At 50.3% G+C, this 25,272-nt stretch overlaps 1 protein-coding gene across 3 annotated transcripts in view; it reads right to left on the reverse strand.

Annotated features, from left to right (window-relative positions):
- Nucleotides 1–25,272, reverse strand: part of TNXB (tenascin XB) — a 39,633-nt gene that overhangs the window by 3,922 nt on the left and 10,439 nt on the right. Inside the window, exons 11-40 of one of the 3 annotated variants that reach the window (XM_084500961.1) lie at nucleotides 24,887–25,180; nucleotides 24,138–24,428; nucleotides 22,878–23,171; nucleotides 22,330–22,623; nucleotides 20,800–21,093; nucleotides 19,702–19,995; nucleotides 19,151–19,444; nucleotides 18,602–18,895; nucleotides 17,957–18,250; nucleotides 17,408–17,701; nucleotides 16,762–17,055; nucleotides 16,117–16,410; nucleotides 15,566–15,859; nucleotides 14,531–14,824; nucleotides 13,893–14,189; nucleotides 11,785–12,078; nucleotides 11,171–11,461; nucleotides 10,533–10,829; nucleotides 9,691–9,978; nucleotides 8,502–8,795; nucleotides 7,272–7,565; nucleotides 6,626–6,919; nucleotides 6,079–6,372; nucleotides 5,573–5,866; nucleotides 4,928–5,221; nucleotides 4,061–4,354; nucleotides 2,480–2,773; nucleotides 1,879–2,172; nucleotides 1,206–1,499; nucleotides 102–226 (exon numbers count right to left, since the gene is read on the reverse strand). In XM_084500961.1, coding sequence (XP_084357087.1) covers nucleotides 102–226; nucleotides 1,206–1,499; nucleotides 1,879–2,172; nucleotides 2,480–2,773; nucleotides 4,061–4,354; nucleotides 4,928–5,221; nucleotides 5,573–5,866; nucleotides 6,079–6,372; nucleotides 6,626–6,919; nucleotides 7,272–7,565; nucleotides 8,502–8,795; nucleotides 9,691–9,978; nucleotides 10,533–10,829; nucleotides 11,171–11,461; nucleotides 11,785–12,078; nucleotides 13,893–14,189; nucleotides 14,531–14,824; nucleotides 15,566–15,859; nucleotides 16,117–16,410; nucleotides 16,762–17,055; nucleotides 17,408–17,701; nucleotides 17,957–18,250; nucleotides 18,602–18,895; nucleotides 19,151–19,444; nucleotides 19,702–19,995; nucleotides 20,800–21,093; nucleotides 22,330–22,623; nucleotides 22,878–23,171; nucleotides 24,138–24,428; nucleotides 24,887–25,180 — 8,645 coding nt within the window. The remainder of the gene's footprint in view (nucleotides 1–101; nucleotides 227–1,205; nucleotides 1,500–1,878; nucleotides 2,173–2,479; nucleotides 2,774–4,060; nucleotides 4,355–4,927; nucleotides 5,222–5,572; nucleotides 5,867–6,078; nucleotides 6,373–6,625; nucleotides 6,920–7,271; nucleotides 7,566–8,501; nucleotides 8,796–9,690; nucleotides 9,979–10,532; nucleotides 10,830–11,170; nucleotides 11,462–11,784; nucleotides 12,079–13,892; nucleotides 14,190–14,530; nucleotides 14,825–15,565; nucleotides 15,860–16,116; nucleotides 16,411–16,761; nucleotides 17,056–17,407; nucleotides 17,702–17,956; nucleotides 18,251–18,601; nucleotides 18,896–19,150; nucleotides 19,445–19,701; nucleotides 19,996–20,799; nucleotides 21,094–22,329; nucleotides 22,624–22,877; nucleotides 23,172–24,137; nucleotides 24,429–24,886; nucleotides 25,181–25,272) is intronic. The other 2 variants (XM_084500962.1, XM_084500963.1) reach the window with 2 other exon arrangements.

A 25,272-nucleotide genomic window follows, 5' to 3' on the forward strand; every position in this document is an offset into this window, starting at 1 on the left:
CCCCCATGAGATTATTTGGGTCTCCAGTGGATACTGGAGTCTCACAAGAATTACTGGAGTCTCACGGGGCTGGGGGGTTTTGGGGTGTTTGGGGAAATTACCTGCAGGGGGCCACCAGGGGGGCCGTAGACAAGGATGTAGCCATCAGGAGGGACTTGGGGGGGCGCCCAGTGCAGACGAGCACTGCGGGGCCACAGGGACCCCACCCACAGGGTCCCTGGGGCACCTGCACAAGAGATGGTGACCACTGAGGCCCACACCAACCCCCCAGCCCCCCGTAGACCTTCCCACTGACTCTCCCCACAAACCCCCTTTGGACTCCCCCAAGGGTCACCACAGCACCCTCTCACCACCATAGCTCCCACTGACCCCAAAGACACCCCTCATGGTCTCCACCCCGAAGACCCCTTGTAGTATCCCAGTGACTCCCATCCACAGTACCCCGCACACAGAGTGCCTCTGGGAGCATCCAGGGACTCTTCCATCCATCCTTCCTTCCATCCCTCGCTCCCTACCTCCCTGTTTCCCTCCTTCCCTCTCTTCATTTACCCCTCAGCCATCCATCTTTTCATGGATCATTTCCTGAAACCACCCTTCCACTGAACTTTGCCTCCATGGCTCCAATTCATTTATTCTACCGGCAAAACACAAATCCAAACAGCTATCTGCCTGTACATGCTTCAGTCGATCCTTCCCTCCAAAAAAACGGATTCATCACACCATCCATCCCATAAGGAGCCACAGTCCGACCCAATCATTCAACAGCTTGTCCATCTGTCCATCTGTCTGTCCGTCCTTCCATTCAACCAACTATTCAATCAAATAATTACAGAGCCATCCATTCATCCTACATCCATGCGTACACCCAACCATCCAAACAAGTAAACATCTGTCCCTCCATCTTCCACACGTCAACCTCTAGCTCTCCAAATCTCTCTGCTCTTGCCTGAAATCATCCCTCAATCAGTCAACCAACGAGCACAAAAACTTGTTCCTATTGCTTGTAAAGCCATGATCCAGCCAACCACCTAAAAATACACCCATCCATAGAGCCCCCAAAGCTGCCAGACAGTCATACAAGCAACCAACTTTCATCCATATGCTCCTCTCTCCAAACTGGAACGCACCCATCCCATTTGGCCTTTCCCTGCCACATCCACTGAGTGCTGAAATGTGACAAGAAAAGGGCCCACAGCCACTCTCACCTGTGACAGCATCAGTGGAGATGGGGCCCACACGTTTCCGCCCCCACATCCCATACAGGTTGAACTTGTAGCGGCGCGATGGTGACAGCCCTGGCACGGTCACTGTGCGGGAACCACCATCAACGGGCAGCACCTGTGGCTGGCCTTGTGCATCCTTGTACTGCACTGTGAAGGAGTCAAAGGTGCCCTCAGGGACACTCCATTCCAGCTGGACTGAGTCAGGGGTGATGTGGGAGGCTGTGAGGTCGCCAAGACGGGGCTGGGATGGTGGTTCCTCCTCTGCTGGAGGTAGGGCTACAATACAGAAAGCACAACGCAGGGCATAAACATCCCCCCATACAACTATCTGTCTGTTCAACAACCAACCAACCATTCATCTAACCATTTCTCTGTCCTCTCTGCAAACAGTTGTCTGTCCATCCATCCATCTGTCCCTCTGCCCGCCCATCCATCCATCCATCCATCCATCCATCCATCCATCCATCCATCCATCATCCTCTACTCCTGCCAATCTTGCATGCTCCCAGCCTTCATACATTCCCCAGTCAGCACCAAAATTTTCCCCATTTTCTTTAAGACCCAAGTGACCAGGACGGGCTCTCGGAAGGCTCCTGACACAGTCCAAACTCACAGCCCACCAAATGACACGTCCATGGCATTCAGCAGCCCTCACCTGTGACAGCATCAATGGAGATGGGGCCCAGACGTTTCTGCCCCCACATCCCATATACGATGAATGTGTAGCGTTGGGATGGCGACAGCCCGGGCACAGTCACTGTATGGGATCCACCATCCACAGGCAGCACCTGCAGTTGGTCTTGTGTGTCCCTGTACTGCACCACAAAGGAATCAAAGGTGCCCTCGGGGACACTCCACTCCAGCTGGACGGAGTCAGGGGTGATGTGAGAGGCTGTGAGGTCACCCAGGCGTGGCTCGGATGCTGGTTCCTTTTCTAGTTCATCCGCAGCTGCAACACAGAGGGCACAATGCTGCCTATAAATATCTCCCAGTCTGTTCTTCCTTCCTTCCATCCATCCATCCATCCATCCATCCATCCATCCATCCATTCATCCACCCATCCATCCACCCATCCACCCACCCATCCACCATTGCATATTCCCATCCCTCCAACCCTCCATCCTGTTCAGTAACCAGGAGATGTTCCCATTTTCCAGAAGGCCCAAGGGGCTCAGGACAGATCCTGTCCTGGTTCCTGCCCTGATCTAAACCCTGGGCTTGCAAGGGACACAGAAAAATCATGCAGCTGCTCTCACCTGTGACAGTGTCAGTGGAGATGGGGCCCACACGTTTCTGCCCCCACATCCCATACAGGTTGAACTTGTAGTGGTGAGATGGTGACAGCCCTGGCACGGTCACTGTGCGGGAATCTCCATCCACGGGCAGCACCTGCAGCTGGTCTTGCTCATCCTTGTACTGCACTTTGAAGGAGTCAAATTTCCCCTCGGGGACACTCCATTCCAGCTGGACGGAGTCACGGGTGACATGGGAAGCTGTGAGTTCACCCAGGTATGGCTGGGATGGTGGTTCCACTTCTGACTTGACTAGTGCTGCAAAAGAGAGGACACAATGCAGGGCAGAAACATCCCCTTGTTCATCTATCCACCTATTTCTCTCTCTGTCGGTTGGCATACCCAACCTCTCTTCCTTCCTTCCATCCATCCACCCATCCACCCATCCGTACACCTTTGTGCTCATTATACTGCATCTAGTTGTGATCGAGTGAGTTCATCTTTCCCAGAGTAGGACGTGTAGTGCTGTGCTCTGCACTCACAGGTAGAAGAGCAGTGATGTTACACCAATTTTATGTCTTTTGTTGAGCAGTGCTGGCACAGCATCATGACTTTCTCCAACCCCAGTCAAAGCTGGTAGGCCGGAGTGTGCAAAAGGTGCAGAGGGGACATTGCCAGGGCAGCTGACCTAAAATGGCCAAAGGGATATTCCACACCACATGATGTCACACTCAGGAATAAAAGCTGGGAAAGGGGAATGAAAAGGGGAGGATCTTATAATGAAGAGGGATGTCCTCCCAAACATCTGCCATTCAGGCTGAGGCCCTGCTTCCCAAAATGTGGCCAAATATCACTTGCTAATATGAAGTAGAGAATAATTGTTTTAAACTTTGGCTTCCATGTGACATTTGCTTATTTATTTTTTAGTTTCCTTTAATTAAACTGCTCCTCATTTCAACCCCTGAGCCTTTTGTCATCATATCTTATGTCCTTGTTCTTTTCAGGAATGTGAGTGAGCTTAGCAAGCCACCACTCATGTCTGTCCAGCCATTCATTCAGATAATCATCCCCTCACTGGGGACCTTCACTAACCATCCAACCAAATCCAGTGATTTAGACTTTCATTTAACACTTTGCTCACCCCTATCCTCCCCCACTTTGAAGTGTTTCATACTCCTTAATCCAATGATCCACTTATCCAGCTATCCATCCATCCATCCGTCCATCCAATTGCCCTTTGTTCTGATTCCATTTCCAATTTATCACCCCTTTATTTCATCCATACGTCCAGCTTTTCACCCACGAAGCCATTGATGCACTCTTAGGTACAGACAGACACCCACAACAAAACATCTTTCCAAAAATCCATATTACCAAACGTCCTGCCACTTAATTTTTAATCCTGCCAAAAAACACCATCTCTATATCGATGACTTTCCTTGCCCCCATCCTACCATCCATCCAATCATTCACCAGGAACCACCAAAGAGATGCACCCATTTCCCAGAAGGGCTAAAAACCCTGGATGGATGTGGTCCCCACTTCTGACCTGCTCTAAAACCAAGGCATGCAAGGGATGGATAAGTGGCATGCACCAGAACATACCTGTGACAGCATCAGTGGAGATGGGGCCCACACGTTTCCGCCCCCACATCCCATACAAGTTGAACTTGTAGCGGTGAGATGGCAACAGCCCTGGCACAGTCACTGTGCGGGAACCTCCATCCACACGTAGCGCATGCGGCTGGCCTTGCACATCCCTGTACTGCAGTGTGAAAGAGTCAAAGGTGCCCTCGGGGACACTCCACTCCAGCTGAACAGAGCTGGGAGTGATGTGGGAGACCGTGAGCTCGCCCAGGCGTGGCTGGGATGGTGGTTCCTCCTCCGTCTTGACTGCAGCTGCAACAGACAGGGCACAAGACATTACATAAACATCAGTCCATCTCACCCACCCTCCCTCTCTCCATCCATCCATACAGACAGACAAACAGAAAACCACCCATCCATCATTTCAACCAAAATCCATCCATCCATCCTTCCATCCATCCATCCTTCCATCCATCCATCCATCCATCCAAACAAACAAAGTAAACATCCATCTTTCCATCTTCCACACATCCACCTCTAGCCCTCCAAATCTTTGCTCTTGCCTTCAACCATCCCTTGGCCAGTCAGCACAAAAATTTGTTTCCATTGCTCATGAGGTGATGATCAAGCCAACCATCCAATGATCCATCCATCCATAAAGTCCCCCAAATTGCCAGTCATACAAGCAACCAACTTCCATCTATGCATTTCTCCCTTCAAACTTGCACACTCTCACCCCTCCATCCACACTCTTTTTAGAACTCAGGTGATGTTCCCATTTCCAACAATGCCCAAGTGACACAGCATGGGCTCTTCCAAACACAAACCTGCCACATCCACTCAATGCTAAAAGGTGATAAGAAAAGGGCACACAGTCACTCTCACCTGTGACAGCATCAGTGGAGATGGGGCCCACACGTTTCCGCCCCCACATCCCATACAGGTTGAACTTGTAGCGGCGGGATGGTGACAGCCCTGGCACGGTCACTGTGCGGGAATCTCCGTCCACGGGCAGCACCTGTGGCTGGCCTTGTGCATCCTTGTACTGCACCGTGAAGGAGTCAAAGGTGCCCTCGGGGACGCTCCATTCCAGCTGGATGGAGTCTGGTGTGACGTGGGAGGCCGTGAGCTCGCCAAGACGGGGCTGGGATGGTGGTTCCTCCTCTGCTGGAGGTGGGGCTGCAATATGGAGAGCACAATGCAGGGCATAAACATCCCTCCATACAACTATCCATCTGTTCAACAACCAAACATTCGTCTAGCCATCTATCTGTCCTCTCTGCAAACGGTTGGCTGTCCGTTTTTCTGTCCGTCCGTCTGTCCATCCATCCCTCCACCCATCCATCCATCATCCTCTACTCCTGCTAATCTTGCATGCTCCCAGCCTTCATACATTTCCCAGTCAGCACCAAAATTTTCCCCATTTTCGTTAAGACCCAAGTGACCAGGACGGGCTCTCGGAAGGCTCCTGACACAGTCCAAACTCACAGCCCACCAAAGGACACGTATATTACATGCAGCAGCCCTCACCTGTGACAGCATCAATGGAGATGGGGCCCAAACGTTTCTGCCCCCACATCCCATACAGGTTGAACTTGTAAGGGTGGGATGGTGACAGCCCTGGCACGGTCACTGTGTGGGAACCACCATCCACAGGCAGCACCTGTGGCTGGCCTTGTGTATCCATGTACTGCACCACGAAGGAGTCAAAGGTGCCCTCGGGTATGCTCCATTCCAGCTGGATGGAGTCAGGGGTGACATGGGACACAGTGAGCTCGCCCAGTCGTGGCTCTGATGGCAGTTCCTCTTCCGACTCCACTGCAGCTGCAACACAGAGGGCAGAATTCAGGGTATGAACATCCCCCAGTCCATCCATCCTTCCGTCTCTTCGTTCATCAATCCATTCACCTATCCAAAGATGTGGTCCCATTTTCCACAGGGCAGAAGAAACCCAGAACAGGGACTTGCAAGGCTACCGTCATACTCAAAACACATGGCCCATAGCAGACATGTACCTGTCACACATCAGGACACACCTGTGACAGCATCAGTGGAGATGGGGCCCAGACGTTTCCGCCCCCACATCCCATACAGGTTGAACTCGTAGCGGTGCGATGGTGACAGCCCTGGCACGGTCACTGTGCGGGAATCTCCGTCCACAGGCAGCACCTGTGGCTGGCCTTGTGCATCCTTGTACTGCACCACGAAGGAGTCAAAGGTGCCCTCAGGGATGCTCCATTCTAGCTGGACTGAGTCAGGAGTGACGTGGGAGGTTGTGAGGTCGCCCAGACGTGGTTCAGATGGTGGTTCTTTTTCCGGCTCTACTGCAGCTAGAACATGCAGGACACATTGCAGGGCATAAACATGTCTCAATCCATCCATCCACCTAGTCTTCTCTTCACTCATCCATACAACTATCTATCAATTTAGTATTCCATCCCTCCATCCACTACACAGGTACCACATAAGATGCACCTGTTTTCCAGAAGTGCCAAGGACTTTGGAAGCAGCCTACCTCTGCTCTCACTGAGAATCCAAATCAAGGCATCCAAGGACATGGACACAGAACGTAGGAGCCCTCACCTGTGACAGCATCAGTGGAGATGGGGCCCACACGTTTCCGCCCCCACATCCCATACAGGTTGAACTTGTAGCGGCGCGATGGTGACAGCCCTGGCACAATCACTGTGTGGGAATCTCCATCCACGGGCAGCATCTGTGGCTGGCCTTGTGCATCCTTGTACTGCACCATGAAGGAGTCAAAGGTGCCTTCGGGGATGCTCCATTCCAGCTGGACTGAGTCAGGGGTGATGTGGGAGGCAATGAGTTCCCCCAGCTTTGGTTCGGATGGTCGTTCCTCTTCTGGCTGGACTGTAGCTGCAATATGGAAGGCACATTGCAGGGCATAAACATCCTCCATTTCATCTGTCCAACTTACTATCCACCCATTCATGCAACTATACACCACTTTATTGAACTAACTAGCATTTCAGAATTTCCTTCATTCTGCCATCTCTCCACATGACTATCCAGCTGTCTACCACTATGTTCCTTCGTCTCTCCAAACGTGCCTACACTCATCCATCTGTGCATTCCCTAGTCAGAGGCCAAGAGATGTAACCGTTTCCCTGATGGGAGAAGGACCCTGGAACGTGTCTGAACCCAAAGCCACCCAACTCTAGAACCAAGTCATGCAGGAGATACAGACATGCCACACAGAAGCCTTCACCTGTGACAGTGTCAGTGGAGACAGGGCCCAGGCGTTTCCGCCCCCACATCCCATACAGGTTGAACTTGTAGCGGCGCGATGGTGACAGCCCTGGCACAGTCACTGTGCGGGAATCTCCGTCCACGGGCAGAACCTGTGGCTGCCCTTGTGCATCCTTGTACTGCACCACGAAGGAGTCAAAGGTGCCCTCAGGGACGCTCCATTCTAGCTGGACTGAGTCAGGGGTGACGTGGGAGGCTGTGAGTTCCCCCAGATGTGGCTTGGATGCTGGCTCCTTTTTGGTCTCAAGTGCAGCTGCAAGGTTTATGCAGGGCATAAATATGCCCCAGTCCATCTGTCTGTCCATCCATACATCTACCCACCCATCCACCCATCCATGAAACCTTCTCTTCACCCATCCATGAAACTATCCATCAGTTTATTGACATAAGTTCCTTCCATAGACCCTTACCCTCAATTCAGCATCACCCCAACTGTCAACTCAACCACATATCAACCTTCTATCCACCCATGCTCGTAACCAGAAAACAAACAACACTTGAAAGACAACCATCCATCCTTCTACTTGGCAGTCTATTCAGTAATTCATCCAGATAAGAATCCAGCCATCAAGCCCCTTCAGCAAACTTGTAAACAAACAGTGATCTAGACCTTGACTTAGCTCTTCGCTCACTGTTTCCACCTTTTCATCCTGGTGTTTCTTACACCATTAATCACTGAATCATCGAATCATCGATTCATCAAATCATGAAACAACCACTTTGGAAAGGATACCAAATGCTCATCAGCTCCAAACTTTCCTGGGAAATGGGAGCCTAGATGATATTATTTAGTACACTTTCAAGTTGTATCTTGAATACCTCCTGTAACAGGGATTCTACCATGTCTCTGGGCAGGTAGTACAATGACTGATTTTTCTTACTGTAAAAAAATTCTGTTTTGTATCAAGATGCAACCTATCCCAATGCTCCTTGATGCCACTGGCTCTTCTCTTCTCCATGTGGTTCCTTGAGAAGAGAGCTCTCTGTGTAGACATCTGTCTACCAGTTTATCCCTTAATCTCTCCAAACTTGCCTGTACTCACCCATTTGTGTATTCCCCACTCAGTGGCCAAGCGGTGTTGCCATCACCCAGAAGGGCCAAGGAACTGGGAGGAAATGCCCCCACTCCCACCCTGTTCCAAAACCAAGGTATGAAAGGGATGAGAACACTACATGCAGCAGCCCTCACCTGTGACAGCAGCAGTGGAGACAGGGCCCAGACGTTTCCGTCCCCACATCCCATACAGGTTGAACTTGTAGCGGCGCGATGGTGACAGCCCTGGCACGGTCACTGTGCGGGAATCTCCATCCACAGGCAGCACCTGTGGCTGGCCTTGGGCATCCTTGTACTGCACCGTGAAGGAGTCAAAGGTGCCCTCGGGGATGCTCCATTCCAGCTGGACTGAGTCAGGGGTGACGTGGGAGGCTGTGAGGTCACCCAGGCGTGGCTCAGATGGTGGTTCCTTATCTAGCACTACTGCTGCTGCAACATGGAAGGCACAATGCAGGTGTAAAGATCCTCTGGGCTGTTTGTCTGTCCATCCATCCATAGCTCCATCCACCCATCAAGTGATGCAGATGTGTATCCATTTATTCACAATACCTTCCATCTACACACCCTTACATTCTACTCAGAATCTCCACAATTAACTCAGTAACATTCATCCACCTGTCTTTCCGTTTATCCTTGTAACCACTCATCTATTCACTCTTCTTTTCATCCATCTCTCCAGTTAGACATCCAGATAATCATTTGGACATCAGGAACAGTCAGCAGCCATCCAAGCAACCAGCAACTAATCTAGCCTTTGATTTAGCTGTTTGTTGACTGATCCCTTACTCTATCTATTCATGGAAGTGTTTCTTACTTCAATAATTCGATTATCCATTTTTCCAGTTCTTTATCTATCCAAACCTACATCCATCCCTCCATTCAACTGCCTTTTCTTACGTTTCACCTGCCCTTCATCACCCCTAAGATCCTATCCATCCATCCATCCGTCTGTCCGTCCGTCCATCCGTCCATCCATCCATCCATCCATCCATCCATCCATCCATCCATCCATCCATCCATCCATCCATCCACTCACCCACCTGCCCACATTTCAAGCAATATATACTCCCTCTTATAAACATCCACAACCTAACATAATTACAAGAATCCATCCTTCAAGCCTTCAAGCCTTACCTGCTGATCCTGCCGAAAGCCATCTCCATATTCATGACTTGTCCCTGTCCCTCCATCCATTTAACATGCATCACCCAAGAGATGCATTTATTTCCCAAAAGGGCCAAGGACCCTGGAAGGACACTCTGCATCCTTCCACTTTTCTCCAAAATCAAGATGTGGAGGGGACATGATATGCAACAGCTCTCACCTGTGACAGCATCAGTGGAGATGGGGCCCACACGTTTCCGCCCCCACATCCCATACAGGTTGAACTTGTAGCGGCGCGATGGTGACAGCCCTGGCACGGTCACTGTGCGGGAATCTCCGTCCACGGGCAGCACCTGTGGCTGGCCTTGTGCATCCTTGTACTGCACCACGAAAGAGTCAAAGGTGCCCTCGGGGACACTCCATTCCAGCTGGACGGAATCAGGGGTGACGTGGGAGGCTGTCAGCTCGCCCAGGCGTGGCATGGATGGTGGTTGCTTTTCATGCTCAACTGAAAGGATACAAAGCAGGCTATAAAAATAATCTGATTCCTTTTTCTGTGCCTTATTCCCTGCATTCCTCTCTCCCTATTCACCTTTCTTTATCTATCCATCTTTCCACTGGATGTGAACCCAGCAATTCATCCTATCATCGATGAATTCAACTAATTGTTTCTCCACCTCTGAACTATATCTACCCATTTATTGTCTAGTGAAGTTGTCCATGTGCTCCTTAAAATCCATGCAGTATTCCATCCATCCAAATGACTAACCACTCATTTATTCCTCCATCCACTCTTTCATCCAAAAAGCTAAAGAGATGATAATCAACTAGCCATCCACCAAGCCAAATACACACGCAGAAATCCAGACTTTTGCCCATTCTACTATCTAGCCACCTATCTACACACTGGTCTTACAATCTATTCCTCCATCTCCACAACTTTGTTGGCACTCATACATTTATCCATTCCCCTGTCATCTGCAAAGACCCTTACAAGTCTCCCGACTTACTCCAAACGCATGTCCTACAGGGGACATAGACACGGCATGCATCAGCCCTCACCTGTGACAGCATCAGTGGAAACAGGCCCCACACGTTTCTGCTCCCACATCCCATATAGGTTGAACTTGTAGCGGTGCGATGGTGACAGCCCTGGAACCGTCACTGTGCGGGAATCTCCGTCCACGGGCAGCACCTGTGGCTGGCCTTGGGCATCCTTGTACTGCACCACGAAGGAGTCAAAGGTGCCCTCGGGGATGTTCCATTCCAGCTGGACGGAGTTGGGAGTGATGTGGGAGGCCACGAGGTCACCCAAGCGTGGCTCAGATGGTGGTTCATTTTCTGGCTCAACTGCAGCTGCTGCAGAGAGGACACAATGCAGAACACAAACATCCCCCCTTCCATCCATCCAGTTTTCTATGCACCCATCCATGCAGCTATCCATCAGTTTATTGACTTAACCATCAATTCAGCATTTCATCCATCCTTTCGTCCCTCTACCCAGCTATACATCTGCCTATCCCTCCACCTCTCCAAACTTGCCTACACCCATCCTTCCCCCCATTCTCCAGTCAGTAGCCAAGAGATATTCTTGTTTCCCAGAAGAGCCAAAGAGCCTAGATGGACCTTGTCCCTGCTCCCAAAGTGCTCCAAAACAAAGCTTTGCAAGGAACATGGACGTGGCATGCAGCAGTCCTCACCTGTGACAGCATCAGTGGAGACGGGGCCCAGACGTTTCTGCCCCCACATCCCATACAGGTTGAACTTGTAGCGGTGGGATGGAGACAGCCCTGGCACGGTCACTGTGCGGGAACCACCATCCACTGGCAGAACCTGTGGCTGGCCTTGTGCATCCTTGTACTGCACCACAAAGGAGTCAAAGGTGCCCTCAGGGATGCTCCAGTCCAGCTGGACTGAATTGGCAGTGATGTGGGAGGCCATAATCTCACCCAGGTGTGGCTCTGATATCAACTCTTCTGGCTCAACTGCAGCTGAAACAATGGGTGTACAATACTGAGCATCCCTGCTCACTTTCTCCACCTTTCCATTGAAATATTTCTTACTCCAATATTCCAGTAACACGCTTTTGCAGTTCTCCATCCACCCAAACCTAAGTCCAACCCTCTATTAAACTGCCCTTTCTTCTATGTTCCACCTCCCATTCTTTACCCCTTGATTTCATCCATCCATCCATCCATCCATCCATCCATCCATCCATCCATCCATCCATCCATCCATCCATCCTCCCATCTTCACAAATACCCTCTAAACCATAGATCAACTCAAATCCACAATGGCATGCAGCACCTCTCACCAGTGATTGCATCAGTAGAGACAGGGCCCAGACGTTTCCGCCCCCAAATCCCGTACAGGTTGAACTTGTAACGGCGGGATGGTGACAACCCAGACACGGTCACTGTGTGGGACCCACCATCCACAGGCAGTGCATGTGGATGGCCTTGTGCATCCCTGTACTGCACCATGAAGGAGTCAAAGGTGCCCTCAGGGACCCTCCATTCCAACTGAACAGAGTCAGAGGTGATGTGGGAGGCCGTGAGCTCAACTAGGCGCGGCTTGGATTGTGGTTGCTTTTCAGGCTCAACTGCAGCTGCAATAAGAGAACACAATTCAGGGTATAAACATTCCACAGTGCTCCATCCCTGTCTCCCTCACTGCTTTTGGCCGTCTCCATCAGTTTGTGTACACCACAAGCCATTATTCTATCCAGTTAAATCCAGTTGGAGGCTGGTCACTAGTAGAGTCCCTTGGGGCTCAGTATTAGGGCCAGTTCTCTAATATCTTTATCAATGAGCTGGATGAGAGGATTGAGTGCACCTTCAGTAAGGTGGCAGATGACACCAAGTTAGGTGCATGTGTTGATCTGCTCGAGGTTAGGAAGGCTCTACAGGAGGATCTGGATAGGCTGAGGTCAACTGTATGAAATTCAACAAGGCCAACTGCCAGGTCCTGCACCTGGGGCACAACAACCCCAAGCAGTGCTACAGGCTGGGAGATGAGTAGTTAGAAAGCTGCCTGGCAGAGATGGACCTGGGAGTATTGGTTGATAGTTGGCTGAATATGAGCCAGCAGTGTGTTCAGGTGGTCAAGAAGGCCAACGGCATCCTGGCTTGTATTAGAAACAGTGTGAGCAGCAGGGCTAGGGAAGTGATTGTCCTCCTTTACTCGACTCTGGTTAGGCTGCACCTCAAGTACTGTGTTCAGTTTTGGGCCCCTTGCTACAAGAAGGACATCAAGGTGCTTCAGAGAGTCCAGAGAAGGGCAATGAAGCTGGTGAGGGGTCTGGAGAACAAGTCTTAGGAGGAGTGGCTGAGGGAGCTGGGATTGTTTAGCCTGGAGAGGAGGAGGCTCAGGGGCAACCTTATCACTCTCTATAGTTACCTTAAAAGAGGCTGTAGCAAAGTGGGGATTGGTCTGTTCTCCCACGTGCCTGGTGATAGGACGAGGGGGAATGGGCTAAAGTTGCACCAGAGGAGGTTTAGGTTGGATGTTAGGAAGAACTTCTTTACCGAAAGGGTTGTTAGGCATTGGAATGGGCTGCCCAGGGGAGTGCTTGAGTCACCATCCCTGGAGGTCTTTAAAATGTGTTTAGATGTAGAACTTAGTGATATGGTTTAGTGGAGGACTTCTTAGTGTTAGGTCAGAGGTTGCACTAAGTGATCTTGGAGGTCTCTTCCAACCTAGATGATTCTGTGATTCATTAAACAGTTCATCCTTCCATCTCTAAACTGTTAACCCATTTTATGTCTACTGAAGCTGTCCATGTAAGTATTGATCTAATTATCCATCCTTCTCTGCACCCATCCATTATTCATCCATCTGTCTATCCATTCATCAGAAGAATCATCCAACTATCAATCAACCAGCCATCTCTTTATCCTTTGTGGTACATGTACATCTATCCATTCAACCATTTGTCCATCTGATTCTGAGTACATACAAATGCTTTTTTTTTTTTTTCCTATCTCATCTTCCAAACATCCATTCATCTATATATCTGTCTAACCATTCTGGATTCCACTCATCCATCCACCTATTTCCAGATGACTCTTAGCATTCAGAAGACCATGCATCCAAATGACTAATCACTCATCTATTCCTCCATCCACCCTTTCATACAAAAAGCTAAAGAGATGATAATCAACTAGCCATCCACCAAGCCAAATACACACGCAGAAATCCAGACTTTTGCCCATTCTACTATCTAGCCACCTATCTACACACCTGTCTTACAATCTATTCCTCCATCTCTATAACTTTGTTGGCACTCATCCATTTATCCATTTGCCTGATCCCAATTCCCACAGGGCAGAAGGGGTTCTGCAAAGACCCTTGCAAGTCTCCCGACTTACTCCAAACTCAAGTTCTACAGGGGACATAGACATGGCATGCATCAGCCCTCACCTGTGACAGCATCAGTGGAAACAGGCCCCACACGTTTCTGCTCCCACATCCCATACAGGTTGAACTTGTAGTGGTGCGATGGTGACAGCCCTGGCACAGTCACTGTGCGGGAATCTCCATCCACGGGCAGCACCTGTGGCTGCCCCTCTGCATCCTTGTACTGCACCACAAAGGAGTCAAAGGTGCCCTCAGGGATACTCCATTCCAGCTGGACAGAGTTGGGAGTGATGTGGGAGGCCACGAGGTCACCCAGGCGTGGCTCAGATGGGGGTTCCTTTTCTGGCTCGATTGCAGCTGCTACAGAGAGGACACAATGCAGGACACAAACATCCCCCCTTCCATCCATCCAGTTTTCTATGCACCCATCCATGCAACTATCCATCAGTTTATTGACTTAACCATTAATTCAGCATTTCATCCATCCTTTCGTTTCTCTACCCAGCTATACATCTGTCTATCCCTCCAGCTCTCCAAACTTGCCAACACCCATCCTTCCCCCTATTCACCAGTCAGTAGCCAAGAGATATTCCTGTTTCCCAGAAGAGCCGAAGAGCCTAGATGGACCCTGTCCCTGCTCCCAAGGTGCTCCAAAACAAAGCTTTGCAAGGAACATGGTCATGGCATGCAGCAGTCCTCACCTGTGACAGCATCAGTGGAGATGGGTCCCAGAGGTTTCTGCCCCCACATCCCGTACAGGTTGAATTGGTAGCCATGGGATGGTGACAACCCAGACACAGTCACTGTGCGGGAACCTCCATCCACTGGCAGCACCTGTGGCTGGCCTTGAGCATCCCTGTACTGCAGTGTGAACGAGTCAAAGGTGCCCTCGGGGATGCTCCATTCCAGCTGGATTGAGTTGGGCGTTATGTGGGAGGCTGTGAGCTCCCCCATGTGTGGCTCTGATGGTGGTTCCTTTTCCACCTGCACTGCATCTGTAAAACAGAGGGCAAAATGCAGGGCATAAGCATTTGTCTGTCCTTCCTTTCCTTCCTCCCTCACTTCATCGCTCCGTTTTTTTTCAGTTTGTTTACTCAGCAATCCATAATTCCATACATGAATTAAACAGATCATTCCACCATCTCTGAACTCTATATACCCATTCACCATCTACAGCAGCTGTTCATGTAAGCATTGAACTAACTATCCATCCTTCTGTCCATCACTTCTATTCATTCATCTGTCCATACATTCATCAGGAGAATTATCCAACTGATGACAAACTTAACCGAGTCATTTCCTTTTCCTTTGACATAGCTGTTTGTTCAAAACTACATCCATCCATGCATTTATCCGTTTCTGTCCATACTACACCCATACTACAAACATCCAATGATCCCACCAATCACATATTCCTCTATCAATTCTTCCATCCAAACTACTGAACAGATTACAATCACCCCCCACCCAAGAAGTGAAACAATCATCCAAAAATCCACCCTTTTGTAAACCATTTGAGCTAACCACCTATTTATACATATATCTAAAAATAAATCCCTCCACCTCTCCTAAAGTACTTGCATTCATCCATCCATTCTGTTCCCCAGACAGAAACCAAGACATGTTCCCATTTCCCACAGGGCAGAAGGAAACTACCACTGGCATCCACAAGGCTCCTGCCAGAATCCAAATGCACAACACAAACGGACATGGGCATGAAATGCAGCAGCTCTCACCTGTGACAGCATCCGTGGAGATGGGGCCCACACGTTTCCGCCCCCACATCCCATACAGGTTGAACTTGTAGCGGCGCGATGGCGACAACCCTGGAACGGTCACTGTGCGGGAATCTCCATCCACAGGCAGCACCTGCAGCTGGCCTTGTGCATCCTTGTACTGCACCACGAAGGAGTCAAAGCTACCTTCAGGGACACTCCATTCTAGCTGGACTGAGTCAGGGGTGACGTGGGAGGCTGTGAGGTCACCCAGGCGTGGCTCGGATGGCAGTTCCTTTTCCGGCTCTACTGCAGCTGCAACATGGAGTACAGATTGCAGGGCATAAACATTTCTCAATCCATCTATCCATCCACCTAGTTTTCCCTTCACTCATCCATACAATTATCTATCAATCTATTATTCCATTCCTCCATCCACTACACAGGTACTACACGAGGTGCACCTGTTTCCCAGAAGTGCCAAAGACTTTGGAAGAAGCCTACCTCTGCTCTCACTGAGAATCCAAACCAAGGCGTCCAAGGACATGGACAAAAAAATCAGGAGCCCTCACCTGTGACAGCATCAGTGGAGATGGGGCCCACACGTTTCCGCCCCCACATCCCATACAGGTTGAACTTGTAGCGGCGCGATGGTGACAGCCCTGGCACAGTCACTGTGCGGGAATCTCTGTCCACGGGCAGCACCTGTGGCTGGCCTTGCGCATCCTTGTACTGCACCACAAAGGAGTCAAAGGTGCCCTCAGGGATGCTCCATTCCAGCTGGACTGAGTCAGTGGTGACGTGGGAGGCAATGAGTTCCCCCAGCTTTGGTTCGGATGGTCGTTCCTCTTCTGGCTGGACTGCAGCTGCAATATGGAATCACGTTGCAGGGCATAAACATCCTCCGTTCCATCCGTCCAACTTTCTATTCACCCTTTCATGCAACTATACACCACTTTTTTGAACTAACCAACAATTCAGCATTTCTTCCATTCTGCAGTTTCTCCACCTCACTATCCATCTGTCTACCACTATGTCTCCTCATCTCTCCAAACTTGCCTACACTCATCCATCTGTGCATTCCCTAGTCAGAGGCCAAGAGATGTAACCATTTCCCTGATGGAGAAAGGACCCTGGAAGGTGTCTGACCCCAAAGCCACCCAACTCCAGAACCAAAGCATGCAGGAGACACAGACATGGCACGCAGTAGCCTTCACCTGTGATGGTGTCAGTGGAGATGGGGCCCACACGTTTCCGCCCCCACATCCCATACAGGTTGAACTTGTAGCGACGCGATGGTGACAGCCCTGGCACAGTCACTGTGCGGGAATCTCCTTCCACAGGCAGCACCTGTGGCTGCCCTTGTGCATCCTTGTACTGCACCACAAAGGAGTCAAAGGTGCCCTCAGGGACGCTCCATTCCAGCTGGACTGAGTCAGGGGTGACATGGGAAGCAATGAGTTCCCCCAGCTTTGGTTCGGATGGTCGTTCCTCTTCTGGCTGGACTGTAGCTTCAATGTTGAAGGCACGTTGCAGGGCATAAACATCCTCCATTCCATCCGTCCAACTTTCTATTCACCCTTTCATGCAACTATACACCACTTTATTGAACTAACCAACAATTCAGCATTTCTTCCATTCTGCAGTTTCTCCCCCTGACTATCCAGCTGTCTACCACTATGTCTCCTCATCTCTCCAAACTTGCCTACACTCATCCATCTGTGCATTCCCTAGTCAGAGGCCAAGAGATGTAACCGTTTCCCTGATGGAGAAAGGACCCTGGAAGGTGTCTGACCCCAAACCCACCCAACTCCAGAACCAAGGCATGCAGGAGACACAGACATGGCACACAGTAGCCTTCACCTGTGATGGTGTCAGTGGAGATGGGGCCCACACGTTTCCGCCCCCACATCCCATACAGGTTGAACTTGTAGCGACGCGATGGTGACAGCCCTAGCACGGTCACTGTGCGGGAATCTCCTTCCACAGGCAGCACCTGTGGCTGCCCCTGTGCATCCTTGTACTGCACTGTGAAGGAGTCAAAGGTGCCCTCAGGGATGCTCCATTCTAGCTGGACTGAGTCAGGAGTGACGTCGGAGACTGTGAGGTCGCCCAGATGTGGTTCAGATGGTGGTTCTTTTTCCGGCTCTACTGCAGCTGCAACATGGAGGACACATTGCAGGGCATAAACATTTCTCAATCCATCCATCCACCTAGTCTTCCCTTCACTCATCCATACAACTATCTATCAATTTATGATTCCATCCCTCCATCCACTACCCAGGTACCACACAAGAAATGCACCTGTTTCCCAGAAGTGCCAAGGACTTTGGAAGAAGCCTACCTCTGCTCCCATTGAGAATCCAAACCAAGGTGTCCAAGGACATGGACACAGAACGTAGGAGCCCTCACCTGTGACAGCATCAGTGGAGATGGGGCCCACACGTTTCCGCCCCCACATCCCATACAGGTTGAACTTGTAGCGGCGCGTTGGTGACAGCCCTGGCACGGTCACTGTGCGGGAATCTCCATCCACAGGCAGCATCTGTGGCTGGCCTTGTGCATCCTTGTACTGCACCATGAAGGAGTCAAAGGTGCCTTCGGGGATGCTCCATTCCAGCTGGACTGAGTCAGGGGTGATGTGGGAGGCAATGAGTTCCCCCAGCTTTGGTTCGGATGGTCGTTCCTCTTCTGGCTGGACTGTAGCTGCAATATGGAAGGCACATTGCAGGGCATAAACATCCTCCATTCCATCTGTCCAACTTACTATCCACCCTTTCATGCAACTATACACCACTTTATTGAACTAACTAGCAGTTCAGAATTTCTTTCATTCTGCCATCTCTCCCCCTGACTATCCATCTGTCTACCACTATGTCCCTTCATCTCTCCAAACTTGCCTACACTCATCCATCTGTGCATTCCCCAGTCAGAGACCAAGAGATGTAACCATTTCCCTGATGGAGAAAGGACCCTGGAAGGTGTGTGACCCCAAATCCACCAACTCCAGAACCAAGGTATGCAGGAGACACAGACATGGCACACACTAGCCTTCACCTGTGATGGTGTCAGTGGAGATGGGGCCCAGGCGTTTCCGCCCCCACATCCCATACAGGTTGAACTTGTAGCGACGTGATGGTGACAGCCCTGGCACGGTCACTGTGCGGGAATCTCCGTCCACGGGCAGCACCTGTGGCTGGCCTTGGGCATCCTTGTACTGCACCACGAAGGAGTCAAAGGTGCCTTCGGAGACACTCCATTCTAGCTGGACTGAGTCAGGGGTGACGTGGGAGGCTGTGAGGTCACCCAGACGTGGTTCAGATGGTGGTTCCATTTCCGGCTCTACTGCAACTGCAACATGAAAGACACATTGCAGGGAATAAACATTTCTCAATCCATCCATCCACCTAGTCTTCCCTTCACTCATCCATCCAACTGTCTTTCAATTCATTATTCCGTCCCTCCATCCACTACCCAGGTACAACAAAAGAAATGCACCTGTTTCCTAGAAGTACCAAGGACTTTGTAAGAAGCCTACCTCTGCTCCCACTGAGAATCCAAACCAAGCTGTCCAAGGACATGGACACAGAACGTAGGAGCCCTCACCTGTGACAGCATCAGTGGAGATGGGGCCCACACGTTTCCGTCCCCACATCCCATACAGGTTGAACTTGTAGCGGCGCGATGGTGACAGCCCTGGCACGGTCACTGTGCGGGAATCTCCTTCCACAGGCAGCACCTGTGGCTGGCCTTGGGCATCCTTGTACTGCACCACGAAGGAGTCAAAGGTGCCCTCAGGGACACTCCATTCCAGCTGGACTGAGTCAGGAGTGACATGGGAGGCTGTGAGCTCGCCCAGACGTGGTTCAGATGGTGGTTCCTTTACCGGCTCTACTGCAGCTAGAACATGGAGGACACATTGCAGGGCATAAACATGTCTCAATCCATCCAGCCATCCACCTAGTCTTCCCTTCACTCATCCTTACAACTATCTATCAGTTTAGTATTTCATCCCTCCATCCAGTACCCAGGTACCACATAATATGCACCTGTTTCCCAGAATTGCCAAGGCCTTTGGAAGCAGCCTACCTCTGCTCCCATTGAGAATACAAACCAAGGCATCCAAGGACATCGACACAGAACGCAGGAGCCCTCACCTGTGACAGCATCAGTGGAGATGGGGCCCACACGTTTCTGCCCCCACATCCCATACAGGTTGAACTTGTAGCGGCGAGATGGCGACAGCCCTGGCACGGTCACTGTACGGGAATCTCCATCCACAGGCAGCACCTGTGGCTGGCCTTGTGCATCCTTGTACTGCACTGTGAAGGAGTCAAAGGTGCCTTCTGGGATGCTCCATTCTAGCTGGACTGAGTCAGGAGTGACGTGGGAGACTGTGAGGTCACCCAGACGTGGTTCAGATGGTGGTTCTTTTTCCAGCTCTACTGCAGCTGCAACATGGAGGACACATTGCAGGGCATAAACATTTCTCAACCCATCCATCCACCTAGTCTTCCCTTCACTCATCCATACAACTATCTATCAATTTACTATTCCATCCCTCCATCCAGTACCCAGGTACCACATAAGATGCACCTCTTACCCAGAAGTACCAAGGACTTTGGAAGAAGCCTACCTCTGCTCCCACTGAGAATCCAAACCAAGGCGTCCAAGGACATGGACACAGAACGTAGGAGCCCTCACCTGTGACAACATCAGTGGAGATGGGGCCCACACGTTTCCGCCCCCACATCCCATACAGGTTGAACTTGTAGCGGCGCGATGGTGACAGCCCTGGCACGGTCACTGTGCGGGAATCTCCTTCCACAGGCAGCACCTGTGGCTGCCCCTGTGCATCCTTGTACTGCACCACAAAGGAGTCAAAGGAGCCCTCAGGGACGCTCCATTCTAGCTGGACTGAGTCAGGAGTGACGTGGGAGACTGTGAGGTCGCCCAGACGTGGTTCAGATGGTGGTTCTTTTTCCAGCTCTACTGCAGCTGCAACATGGAGGACACATTGCAGGGCATAAACATTTCTCAATCCATCCATCCACCTAGTCTTCCCTTCACTCATCCATACAACTATCTATCAATTTACTATTCCATCCCTCCATCCAGTACCCAGGTACCTACCACATAAGATGCACCTCTTACCCAGAAGTACCAAGGACTTTGGAAGAAGCCTACCTCTGCTCCCACTGAGAATCCAAACCAAGGCATCCAAGGTCATGGACATAGAACACAGGAGCCCTCACCTGTGACAGCATCAGTGGAGATGGGGCCCACACGTTTCTGCCCCCACATCCCATACAGGTTGAACTTGTAGCGGCGCGATGGTGACAGCCCTGGCACGGTCACTGTGCGGGAATCTCCATCCACGGGCAGCCCCTGTGGCTGGCCTTGTGCATCCTTGTACTGCACCACAAAGGAGTCGAAGGAGCCCTCAGGGACACTCCATTCCAGCTGGACTGAGTCAGGAGTGACGTGGTAGGCTGTGAGGTCACTCAGGCGTGGCTCAGGTGGTGGTTCCCTTTCCAGCTCGCTTGCATCTTTAACACAGACCACACAGTACAGGACATATATTCCAATCTGTCTGTCAAACTAAGTATTATTCCGTCCATCAATGCAACCCTCTATCAGGTTTAACATCACTCTTCAATGCATATATTGTTATGCTCAATTCAGCACCACTCCAACTGTACACTGAACTAAACATCCACCCACCCACCCTTCGTTTATAACCACAAGAGGCCACACTTCCAACCATCCTCTCACCCTTCTGTTCATCCATCCATCCATCTAAACCTTCAGTCATCAAGAACCTTCACCAACAATCCAAGCAACTAGCCATTTAGCTCTTTGCCCGCTGCTCCCTTCTTCCACTTGTTCATAGAAATATTTCTTACCCCAGTAAACCTGTCATCCATTTTTCCAATCCTTCATCCATCCAAACCTAAGTTCACCCATTCATCCATCTAATCATATTTTACTTCATGTTCCGTCTTCCATTCGCTATCCCTTTTTTCCAGCCATCCATCAATCCATTTATCCATTGATCCACCCACCACCCACACACATACCAAAAACTATATTCACTCTTACGGACAGACATCCACTATGAAACAACCAATCGAAAAACCATCCTTTCACCCTTTCTGCCACTTAACTGGTGATCATGCCAAAAAGGAGTATTTCCACATCCGTAACTTCACTGTCCCATGTCCCTCCATCCTTCATGCCGCATTCAACAGGCATCGCACTAGCTGTGCACCCATTTCCCAGAAGGACCAAGAACCCTGGAAGGACATTGCCCCCACTCCCACCCAGTTCCAAAAAAAGGTGTGAAAGGGACATGGGCATGGCATACAGATGACATCGGTCTGTCTTATCCTGTCAGCTGATGCAGTCACACCATCACAGAGACCATCAGATTGCTCAGGCCTGATTTACCCTTGTTGAAACGATGCTAGCTATCTCGGAACAACTCTTTATTCCAAGGCTAATAAACCCACCATCCAACAAGCCAAAGAGGCAGACAAAAATCCAGAATTTTGTCCACCCAAACATCTAGACATCTATCTAAACATATGACTACTGATCTATCCCTCTTTCTCTCCAAGATGGCTGACACTCATCCATCCATTCATCCATTCTCCAGACAGTGATCAAGACATGTTCCCATTACCCACAAAGCAGAAAGAACAAACTACAGGACCTCGCAAGCTTCCTGACTTAAGCCACACACGGCACACAGGGAGAGTGGACTTGACAAAACTTGTCCTCACCTGTGACAGCATCAGTGGAGACAGGGCCCACACGTTTTCGACCCCACATCCCATACAGGTTGAACTTGTAGCGGCGCGATGGCGACAGCCCTGGCACGGTCACTGTGCGGGAATCTCTGTCCACAGGCAGTGTCTGTGGCTGCCCCTGTGCATCCTTGTACTGCACCACAAAGGAGTCAAAGGAGCCCTCAGGGACACTCCATTCTAGCTGGACTGAGTCAGGGGTGACATGGGAGGCTGTGAGGTCACCCAGACGTGGCTCGGATAGTGGTTCCTTTACCGGCTCTACTGCAGCTGCAACATGGAGGACACATTGCAGGGCATAAACATTTCTCAATCCATCCATCCACCTAGTCTTCCCTTCACTCATCCATACAACTATCTATCAATTTACTATTCCAACCCTCCATCCACTACCCAGGTACTACACAAGAAATGCACCTGTTTCCCAGAAGTACCAAGGACTTTGGAAGCAGCTTACCTCTGCTCCCATTGAGAATACAAATCAAGGCATCCAAAACATGGACATAGAACGCAGCAGCCCTCACCTGTGACAGCATCAGTGGAGATGGGGCCCACACGTTTCCGCCCCCACATCCCATACAGGTTGAACTTGTAGCGGCGCGATGGTGACAGCCCTGGCACGGTCACTGTGCGGGAATCTCCTTCCACAGGCAGCAACTGTGGCTGGCCTTGGGCATCCTTGTACTGCACCGTGAAGGAGTCAAAGGTGCCCTCAGGGACACTCCATTCTAGCTGGACTGAGTCAGGAGTGACGTGGGAGGCTGTGAGGTCACCCAGATGTGGCTCGGATAGTGGTTCCTTTTCTGGCTCTACTGCAGCTGCAATGCAGACGGCACAAAGTAGTCTATTCCCTGAGTCCTTCCGTATCTTCTGTCTTTCCTCTCTCCCCCCCTTCCTCCCTCCCTTCTTCTCTTCTTCTCTTTCTTTCTCCCTTTCACCTCCCTTCATCCCTCCACCTTTCCATTGGTTTGCTCGACTATCTATCCTTCCATCCATAAATTAAACAAATAATATGACTATCTCTGAACTCTTTATCTACCCAGTCATCATCTAGAGAAGCTGTCCATGTAAACATTGAAGCATCTTCATCCATCCTGCCGTCCATCCATTCTTCTATTCACCCATGTGTCCATACATTCATCAGTAGAATTATCCAACTGCCAAGAAACTTCAACCAACCAGTCATTTCTCTTTCCTTTAATATAGCTGTTTGCATGAACATCTATCCGTCCGTCCGTCTGTCCATCCATCCATCTATCCATCCATCCAGTCATTTGTCCATCTGACTCTCAGTCCATGTATTCATTCCCTTCTCCATCCTACCTTCCAAGCATCCATTCATATGGTTTTCCATCTAACCATTCTATTTTCCATTCATCCAACCACCCATTTTGGATTCCTCTTTACATGGACAAGACCTTGTTTCTATCCAGTATTCCATCCGTTCAATGAACTCAAAATTAATTTATTCTTCTCTCCACTCCTTTATCCAAAAAGCAACACAGATGATAATCGGCCATCCAACAAGCCAAACGCATACATATATGCAGACTTTTGTCCATCCATACATCTAGACATCTATCTAAACATATGACTACTTATCTATCCCTCTTTCTCTCCAAGATGGCTGACACTCAGCCATTCACCCATTCCCCAGACAGTGACCAAGCCATGCTCCCATTTCCCGCAGAGCAGAAAGAACCCACCACAGGCCCTCGCAAGCTTCCTGACTTAAGCCAGACACAGCACACAGGGAGAGTGGACTTGACAAAACTTGTCCTCACCTGTGACAGCATCAGTGGAGATGGGGCCCACACGTTTCCGACCCCACATCCCATACAGGTTGAACTTGTAGCGGCGCGATGGTGACAGCCCTGGCACAGTCACTGTGCGGGAATCTCCATCCACGGGCAGCACCTGTGGCTGGCCTTGGGCATCCTTGTACTGCACCACAAAGGAGTCAAAGGTGCCCTCAGGGACGCTCCATTCCAGTTGGACTGAGTCAGGGGTGATGTGGGAGGCTGTAAGCTCCCCCAGGTGTGGTTCAGATGGTTTATTTTCCAGTTCGACTGTAGCTGCAACACAAAGGACACAATGCAGGGCAGAAACATTTGTCAGTCCTCCCTTCCCTACCTCTGTCACTTCATTCCTCCATATTTGCATCTCTTTGTGTATTCAACAATCCATCCTTACACCCATAAATTCAATTAATTATTCCTTCATCTCTGAACTCTATCTACTCATTCATCATCTACTGTCCATATAAGCTTCAAACTAACTATACATCTGTCATCTCTCTGTCCATACATTCATCAACAGAGTCACCTAACTGCCAGGAAACTCAACCAAACAGTCATTTCTAATTCCTTTGATGTAGCTGTTTATGTGAACATCCATCCATCCATCCATCCAGTCATTTGTCCATCTGACTCTTAATTCATATTTACGCATGACGGACCCTCACAAGACTCCTGCCACACTCGAAATACACAGCCCACGGGAGACACGAACACAACATGCATCAGACCCTCACCTGTGATGGCATCAGTGGAGATAGGGCCCACACGTTTCCGCCCCCACATCCCGTACAGGTTGAACTTGTAGCGGCGTGATGGTGACAGCCCTGGCACAGTCACTGTACGGGAACTACCATCCACGGGCAGCACCTGTGGCAGGCCTTGCACATCCTTGTACTGCACTGTGAAGGAGTCAAAGGTGCCTTCTGGGATGCTCCATTCCAACTGGACAGAACTGGGGGTGATGTGGGAGGCTGTAAGCTCGCCCAGGCGTGGCTCGGATGGTGGTTTCTTTTTCGGCTTGACTTCAGCTGCAACATACAGGACATAATGCATGCCATAAACATGCTCCATTCCTTTTGTCCAAACCTCCCGTTTTCCTTTCAGGCTTCCATGGAACTCT

The sequence above is a fragment of the Aythya ferina genome, assembly GCF_964211825.1.
Source record: "Aythya ferina genome assembly, chromosome: 30".
NCBI classification, from domain to species: domain Eukaryota; kingdom Metazoa; phylum Chordata; class Aves; order Anseriformes; family Anatidae; genus Aythya; species Aythya ferina.